Here is a 9,332-nt window from a genome sequence, read left to right on the forward strand (position 1 = left end):
AATTGTAGTTTCGGTTTTGACCAGCGCTGATCGCTGTGCGGAGAGTTGTGTGTCGGCGCTGGCTCCACATTGATGCGATTCGAACAAATGCGAGTGATCGACGTTGCTGCTTGATTGTTTTGAATTCATTTAATGCATTTTACACGTAGAAGCAACGGGGGTACGAGAAATGCCAGAAATGCCCATTCAACGTTACGTTGAGATAAACTTCGCCTCAGCGAAACACGGCTTCTACACGATAAAAGCCAAACTTACGGATTGACGCTCAGCATATCTAAGCGCAGGCAGGCACTCAACAGCAAATTTATTCTTGCATCCAACTTATCGAAATGGTTTGGATTGCAGGTTTGACGTTCGGTTCTTTTTTCCCTCTGTCAAATATGACGTGAGTGCCTTAAATTGGTCATTCGCGCGCTTCATCATTACACAAAGCATTCAATGGTTCCCGCACTCGCTTTAAGCAGTAATCAAACTGTAAAACATACCTTGTTCTTGCTCCATGCTACATTTACCACGGAGACAGGTAGGCATTGTTTAGTTGCAATGTATTTGGAAAGTGAACGCAAATTTACATGGCACCAAAGAACGGAACTCACTTTTTATTGTTTTAACAAACCGGAATAACAAACTGTTATCCTAGACAAGCTTTGAATAGGAACTTACTCATTCTGTGGAGAAGGGGTTCTAAGAGACTTCATGCTCAAGTTGAGCATGGAGCAAGCTGGGAAAATGCACTTCATAATAATGCTGCATGAAACACTGCATAAAACGTGGCTTTTCTGCTATTTTCCCTAAAGGAAAGCGTTTGCCTTTAATTGCCTTCCATACGTCTACATGCATTCATTCCTTATGCACTGTTCTGCAAGAAAAAAAAATACACAGATGATCATCTGGTGTGGTACAACAACTCTGCATCAGAAGTATTGGTTGTTTACTGCATTTTTGCAGTGATCGCCTTCCCATCGTGAATTGTGTCCCATTGTGCCATCATATAACCATTCCACTGCTGTGTAGCTTTCTGGTTGGTGAAGGTTTCTGGAGGGTGGCGGCAAGTAGAAGCTTATAGCAGGGAGGGGCATTTACACACATGGGTGCCTGTAGGCACACCCACTAGAGGGTGTTGTGACGTATGTACGCATCCACATGCACATACACATTACAAATGCCACTGCCCTTTCATCAAAAGGGAACTACACTGTAACTGCATCAATATTGTGAATAAACTAGTCTAAAACTGCAGTGCTCATTGTTTCAATGCAGGTCAATTATCGTGGAGATGGTATTCATCGCAGGTTTCACCTGCGTTATTTATGTCCCACGTTTGCTCGCGACTGAGCAGATGGGTTAAAGGAAATTAACAGCTTATTATGACATGCGTGTGAAGGAGGAAAGCAATCTGTGACACCTAGGAAAGCATATGAGAAGATATTTTTTATTCCAAATTAAATTAATAATCTGTGGTGTTGATGGGAAATCAATAATGTAATTTTATAACTTAAAGATAATTCATTAAAAACCAGAAGAAAAAACAAGCGTATGCCAATGGTGCATCCAGGCCAACAACCTCCAAAGTTTTGCGGATTGAATAAAGTAAGACTGATTTGCTACAAATTAAAAACAAAATGCCTTTCAGGGCTTAAAAATGCGATTTTAATTATCTTCTTTCTGACACATCAAATACTAACATTACTGTAATTCCCATGGGAACCCAGAAGCAGCACAACAGTTTGAAATGCTACCAAGAAAAAGGCAATTATCCCAAAATCATTCTCAAAATAGGATCTATTTTTACTTTTTATTCTCATAATAAGCATTCTTCAACAATTTGCCCAAGTTGCGTGCAAATGAGTGAGATCTCTTCACCTCATGATACAATCACTAAATGCATTTCAAACATGGAAACTTCTTTCAAAATACTTTAATACTTATTCCAACCTCATGATAGAAAGAGGCTGCAAGATTAGCCTAGGCGTCTGATTTGATTTTTTTTTCTTGCATCGTGACAATCAGCTAAACTGTGAAAAACAGTTCCTTCTTCGCCTTGGCATTTGCGCAGACAGTAAGATGCTTGACGTTGTGATTACTGCATTAGTTTTTTAAAACCATTGTGGTTGTTTACCTGTATGAGGCTTTTTTTACCCTGTTAATCAATATCGGCATTTCAGTTGCCAATACAAATATTGAGAAATTGATTATGTTCCGTGCGACGCTTTAAAATGATAATTCTGTGCCTGTGGCCAAGGTCCCTTTGTGTTCTACCATATATGTATAAGTCCCATTGCCCATGCAAGTACACAAAAGAACTGCATCATGAATGACATCAAACATATTCAGGTTCTTGGATGTCAGGAGGTGATGAAGGCACGAACAGTGTATATGTTTTATTTTCCCTATTTTCCTCCAGTGCTCCCTGGATACCCGATTCATGAACTAGTACATCATTAAGAACAATGAACACCCAAAAATTGGAAATAAGCAAAAACCATTGTCTTTGACGCACAAGGAAACCATGCTGTAAATTCACTGCCTTTTGTATGACCTTGTCATTGTAATAAAGTGTTTGCATTTGCACTGCTATTGTGACCGTAACAAGACCTGGCTTCACAAGTTGTACAGTTCCCTATGTTTTCTATTGCTCAGTTGGCAAGGAGGGCAGCACTGAATGAGACTACGCACAGTTTTGGCATGGCATTAATAAATGCATTCTGATCTGATGCACCCATCCAATCATCATGCCTGCCATGGAAGCACTGACCAAGAATGGCACCACTCAGCTCTGCACACCACTGCCCCACTCATTGCACATGTGTCTCTGTACTTCACTGGCAGACCCATATCTTTTGGTTTGGCTTTCTGAACCCAGTAAATTTGCGTCACCAAATAAAAACGCATAATACACTATATCTCAGCGTCAGCTCACACAATCCTATTTGACGACATTGCTCACTCAATTCATGTTTTGTACAGACACAAATGTATGTTCAGATACCACTTCGAAACCTTCAAGATAGTATTTCTTGACTACCATATTCAAGACAAGTATTTCTTGGCTAACATATTCAGGACAAGCACTGCAGTACAAATCAGGCAATGTGTCCAAAACACATTTTATGCCAGCAAAAAATGTTAATAAGTAAACATTGTATGCCTATTCTATAAAGAAACGTTTCTTTCAAAGTGCAAGACAACGTACCAGTGCATATGAAGAATAAGAAGAGGGTAAATCCCATTCAGGCACGAAAAAAAATTTTGGAACACAAAAAATATCTGAAGGCCGTTTTCGGTTTTCCACGCTTCAAATGACGTGTCCTAAAGAAACTGAAAGAAAAATTTTATTTTTTAACTGTGTTTTACAACGTCCCCATTCAGGGACTCGGCGCCTCAATACAGAAAAATTAATGCATGCTACTAGCAGAAAGTGCAATACCACCCTTAACAAGATATCTGGCACAAAATATGATTAACAAATTATTGCTTGATTTCTTTATTAAATCAATCACTTCAGAGTATTATAAAAAAAGGTAAAAGCAATTGCTCTGAGCACATATGCATAAAAAGATGTGGCACTTTGGCAGCTAGTCCAACACTTCGCTGTGCATCCTTCATGATGGCAGCGCTGTTAGTTCGGTGTGTTGACATGCTCTGGCCAGTGGTTGTAGCCATCATACCTAACGGTAGCTGTCAGTAGCAAATGCGGTCTAGCATTCATCGCAACAGGCTCCGAGTACTCACTACATGGCCTACCGTGCTATTTTTGAGCTGTTCTGCTGCACGCGATTAGACTGTTCACGTCAGTTTGGAAGGCCGTCATGTCCAAAATACTTTCTGTGCAAGATTCTCAGCCTTTGTGTCTCAAAGGCACTCTGTCCAGCTGTCCAGCACAGCGCAAAAGATAGAAAATGAAAAATTACCCTTGGGGTCACTTTCTGGTTCTTGCCCAAAAAGGGCACAGTGACATAAAGAAGTCGAGTTTGTCGACTTTCAAATTTGGCGTGTTTTGAAACATTCAAAATGGCACCTTTTACTGCGAAAGCAATACTCCGACAGCCAAAGCGAGACCTCGGGCGCCCGCAGCTATGTCGTGAAGATGCATAGCTACGGTCTCCTCATAAAAAAAATCAGCCTGCCATGACATTTGAATTCAAGTTACCCCTACGCCACGGGCAGGAGCTGCCAACTCGGGTCACTCCTTTCATATGGGAGGGTGATATCAGAATCAGCCTCCCCGAAGCGTTTGCATTCTCATTGCCCCTACATTCAGGCACGTCCATATGGCTTGGTTGAAGCGTGACTTTATATGTGGGCTGGTAGCTTACGCTCTCGCATCATACCCTTAAAGAATGAGCTTAAGTGTCCCTAATAATGTAGCACCTTACATTGATAGGTCGTGATAGGGGAATAATGTAGCAGGCAAAAGAAGCTTCCACCATTGTTTTCGCAATTCAACTAGGGTTAACTACAGCTAAACCACAACTAATTTTTTGCACAGCAGGGTACACAAAGTAAGAAAGTGACGCCAAACGTTCAGAAAAAAAGTACGCTGGCAGAGGTGGCTTTGAGGCGTCCAGTCCCCGAATAAAGATGCTAATATTCGGAAGTGCATGCAAGGCTAAATACGCTCGTAAAACAAGGATGATAGCCATTATTTCACAGTTACGGGCCCTTCCTCCAATAACAAATGCTAACATTTTCGTCAGCCCAAATTCTTGACAGTCCAAAATGACAAAAACAAGAAGAAATTACGGTAAGCTACACAGAATGTAGCTGTGTCCATTTTTACTACTCTATTTAGCAGAATTTCTTTTGCTTTGCGTAAAATGGTGCCAATTGTCCAATAAAGTGGCTCAGCGTGCATGTTTTGAAACATTCAAAATGGTGTTTTTCATTGCCATTTTGTACAGCAGGCTGCACAAAGTTTATGTCCCCATACAGGGACACGGCGCCCTTTCTTTCTGTTTAGATACAGGAATATGTGTAAGTATAATTGAATAAGTTCAACAGTGAAATGCGTCAGAATTGAACCATAACAGAAAACACTGTTGTATTGTATGCTACCTTGTTGCCTCTTCTTAGTGTGCTGCTGTTCATTTGTATTTTTCAAATTTGAGTCTAGGCCACATAGCCCAACTCTAACCTACACATGAAGTGACCTCTTCCAAGAAATTAGATAGCAGTCTTTGGCAGCTGGCACACATGTCACAATCCATCTATCATCTTCTTCACGCTCTACTTCCCATCAATCACACATTTCTCATTTGCCTAATCACACGCATTTCACACATTTCACAATCATTTCTCTTTGGTCCTCCAATTCACAAAACCAGCATGAGCGGGGCCTCGAACGCCAAAGTTAGAGGGAAACCTAGGCTCTGCATTTAAGGATATGACGCTTCTCTTGCAGATTCTTGCTTGCACTGTCCACTTTGCTATCTGCTTCTCAAATCCCTTAATTTGTGCCTCTATTGTCCCACACATATTCATTAGCATACAGTCCCAAGATACCCAGTTATGTGAAAGACCACCTAGCACAGATATCTATTAAGCCTAGTTTTAACCAACTGTACGGATATGCCTGTACAGCCTAAGAATAGCATAGCTTGCTCATCATCCAATGTACCTGGAAGGTTCGGCTTTCATCTCACCCTCCTGCCTCAAAGTAGAAGCCTGAATCAGCAGCTCTTGCCATGCCATATGGTCTTGTAATGTTGCACGATCAGTCAATACCTGGTCATATCACCTGACAACTACCACTTGCAAGAGCCATACCCGCGATGTTTTGCTCACAACAACAGACTTTCTACAGAATGGGTCCTTCAACACTGTCGCTTTAAAGAGCTCACACGTAATGGTTCATTATGGTGATTGAGTAGATTCCAAGTATAAGCAGATGAAGCCAAGGAGCTTCTGAGAATCATGCAGACGGATGAGATTAGGAAGCTTGCAGGTAAGATAGTCGCAGCTTGCATAATGCAAGAGACGCCTTTGCCCTGAAGTTGACATCGTTAAGATGCTTGACGAATTCACAACCAAGGTTAGCAATGAGTACTTCCTAGCAAGCATCCAGGGCATACTCGAGCTTGTTTTTGAGAAACCACTCAGGATCCTTTATGGTGCCAGCTCCAAGCATGGTAGTTCCAAAGAGAGCCAGCCGAACCATCTGGCCAAATGTCCGATTGTACCGGCCGATGTTCGACACTGTCAACGGCCCGAAAGTGTCCGATGTAACTAGGTAGTCTCGGTGCCTGAAGAGCAGGTGAATGGCAAAGTACTGCCGCCAGTCAGAGTTGCACACCCCGTACAGGAGGTGTGCCACATTGTGCACACCAAAGTCGTAAAGCACACGGTGAACGAGATGCGGCCGTGGCACGAGGATCATTTCAGTGGGGAGGCGCCCTGCATTCCAGTACCACAGCTCGGGTCGATAGTACCGGTATGAGTCATACCACAGCTGGAGAAATCGGGCATTCTTGTGGGCCACAAGAACCTGGAGTCAAGAAACAAGGACAAGAACCCACAAAGCATTTTTAAGACATTAGTAAATTTATACTTTAATTCTATAAACAGCCTTTTCATGAGCTACATCACTTTGACTACTGCATAAACAAGGATAAAAAAAATTATTGAAAATTTCAATTTATTTATACAAATATAAGTGTACAGCGTGTACTAACAATAGCAAAAAAGTTAACAGGATGTGAACATGGAAAAACAAATTTACTTCAGCCTGGTTATGCAAAATGTTTGCCTGAAACATGTCAAGAAATGAGGGGAACGTGTATGCTTCACGTACCGGCAACAAAATTATGCAACTCAAGATCAAGAGCCAGGGTGGCAGTTTGCCTTAACATTTTTCAGATAGTAGTGCACCAATTTCCTACACAGTCTCTTCATTTCAAAAGAACACTTGCTTAACTGGGTTACAAACTCACACACGAAGGAAGCTTTTGGTTGGTTGTCAAGCCACTTTTGTGCTGCTTACTGCATGTCTCTGCAATGCGCCATCTACAATGCATGCATGTACAGGCTATACTGGACAACTAAACAGAAAGAAGGAATACCACCACCAACAGCGTGCGATCGAGAAGACTACAGGTGAACAAGCTGAAGCCAGCAATTTGCACCAAACTGTGAGGCCTAGTTGGAGAAAGTGTTGTTGCTGCATGACAATTCGCACTGCTGCGTATCGCTTACCACATAATGTAAAACACCGTCAAGGTAGGTTTTTAGGAATTGCAGCAACGTTCCTACAGTTTATATCTTGCTCCCTGCTACTTTGTCAACTACCTGGGTGGCTCAAGGACTGTTTGCAAGGTTGTCAATTTTCTGCAGACTTAGATGTGCAGGACGCGGCATGAAATGGCTTCACAACCAATTAAAAACATTCTTCTCGGAAGGAGCATGCAAGATCGTGCCTCGATGGATTAAGTATCAGATGAAAACAAGTCCCCTAGTCGGAATGTTGGCTTGGCTTGCGAACTGAGGTTTTCCCTCAACCCTATACCAAGACTGAAGAGATGTTCGTTTGGCAAGTACTCTGAGACCATAAACTTCAGCTTACCAGTGTATCTTAAAAGGAAAGTGTATAACAGCTGTACCTCACTGGTATTGACCTAATAGAGATGTGCAGGCTGAAAAAAACAGTTCAACTTAAAATTGAGGACAACGCAGAGAGCTGCAGAAAGGAAAATCACATGTGTAACATTAAGAGGCGGGAACTGCACTGAGTGGATGCAAGTTACTGCTATTCTAGTCAAAATTAAGAAGAAATGGACATGCAGTATGAAGGCACGACAACTGAGAGTTGCTAAGGGTAACTGCTGATCCCAGGAGAAGGTAAACATAGCAATGGGAGGCGGAAAGGAGTGTTTGCAGGGATTATGTGGATGCAGCTGGTAAAGGACCAGGCTAATTGGATGAAAATGGCGGAGGCTTTTTCCCTGCAGTAGTACGGCTGATGATGATTATTTACCAAGGTAGTACACTAAGATACGGCACAATCAGCCGGCACACGTTTTCACAGCTTTCAGTAATAAAGATAAAATGCCATATTTTGAGCCGGCATGATCTTAGTCTGTGACATCGCCTTTTACAAAATGAAATGAATTTAATGAACCAAAAGATATGTATACATTTCATAATAAGCAATCATTTTAGCGAAAGCCAGCACCGCTTGCTCACTACCGAGCATATCTGCAAGTCCATGCACAGTTTTGCCAACGTTACTTTGAAGAAACCATAGCACAGTACAACAGAAGGTGTCCACTTATTGTGTCAGGTACTGCCAGCGGAGTATGTGCAAGCTATGTGCTCACCTGCGTCCCTAAGGCTTGCTTGGGGAACCAGCCCAGGGCCATCTCGAAACGGCGGAACGTGTCGAGCGAGCGCACCAGGTACGAGTCTCCATCGAGGAAGATGCCGCCGTACTTGCGCAGTATCCGTAACCGCGCTATGTCGGAAGCGTGGTAGATGGAACTAAGGCGCTTTCCGAATATGTACCGGGGCCTCCGGATGGTCTCGAGCCGCAGGCCCGGGATGGCGGCGATGAGCGGCCAGTGCGGACCGGATCGCGTCGACTCATCACAGCGGTCACAGTGGACAACCAACGACTCTGGTCGCTGTTGGATCCACGCTGCCCGGATGCACACAGCCTCGACAAACGTGAGCGATGCGTTTCCAAGTCGCACAAAGTGCACAACGTTGGGCACTACCGGATGATCAAAGCCCGTAACGTTATCGGCACCACTGAAGTCCACGATTTCCCCGGCCCACCAGTTCCGCACGGAGGCGGAAAGATGATCCGCGCGCCTGTAAGCGAGAAGTAAGAAGAATGCTGTAGCGGCAGCAGTCACCAGGAGGATCAGGCGGCGCATATAGCGCATCGCAATGCGATGACATTATACAACTGTGCACTACTGTGCACAAGCTGAGGCAGAGTTCAACACTAAACCGACCAAACCCGCGCCCAAAGCACCGTACCCAAAGCAGAGGATTCCAAGTAGGATTCTACCGTCTACGATTCTACTACCTACTAGATTAAACTAGAGAAATATTCGGGTAAACGCATTTGAAGCATTTCATAGAGGCCGCCATGTTGCCCGCCAGTTAAAACAGTTAAAACACATTTATGCTTACCACGATTTAGGCCAGCTTCGCCACCAGTTTTGCGTGATTATTTGGTTATAATAAAATGAAGAATTTGTGTGTCTCGCTTGTATTACATATGTGCTTAATTTGGCTGTGCCAGCCTGTACTTAGTTTCTGCACCAGTTCAGACGGTGCAGAGGTGCAGACGTTTTAAACTTTCTTAGATATTGGTTTTGCAGCACTGCGAA

General features: G+C 43.1%; 1 protein-coding gene across 1 annotated transcript; it reads right to left on the reverse strand.

Annotated features, from left to right (window-relative positions):
- Nucleotides 1–1,418: 1,418 nt before the first annotated feature.
- LOC146192240 (uncharacterized) lies at nt 1,419–9,025 on the reverse strand. The gene is made up of 2 exons (XM_084602403.1): nt 8,313–9,025; nt 1,419–6,484 (listed from the first exon to the last, which is right to left on the reverse strand). The coding sequence occupies exons 1-2, from the start codon at nt 8,877–8,879 to the stop codon at nt 6,050–6,052; spliced, it is 1,002 nt and encodes a 333-aa protein (XP_084458529.1). The 5' UTR covers nt 8,880–9,025; the 3' UTR covers nt 1,419–6,049.
- Nucleotides 9,026–9,332: the final 307 nt, after the last annotated feature.

The sequence above is a fragment of the Amblyomma maculatum genome, chromosome 4 (assembly GCF_055883805.1).
Source record: "Amblyomma maculatum isolate TAMU_Amacu chromosome 4, ASM5588380v1, whole genome shotgun sequence".
NCBI classification, from domain to species: domain Eukaryota; kingdom Metazoa; phylum Arthropoda; class Arachnida; order Ixodida; family Ixodidae; genus Amblyomma; species Amblyomma maculatum.

Bases quoted from the DNA above. Each gene is read 5' to 3' on its own strand.
- LOC146192240 (XM_084602403.1), bottom strand. From the start codon at position 8,879: ATGCGCTATATGCGCCGCCTGATCCTCCTGGTGACTGCTGCCGCTACA. The intron at 6,485-8,312 runs GTGAGCACATAG...TCTTGACTCCAG, and splicing joins AGCAAGCCTTAGGGACGCAG to GTTCTTGTGGCCCACAAGAA.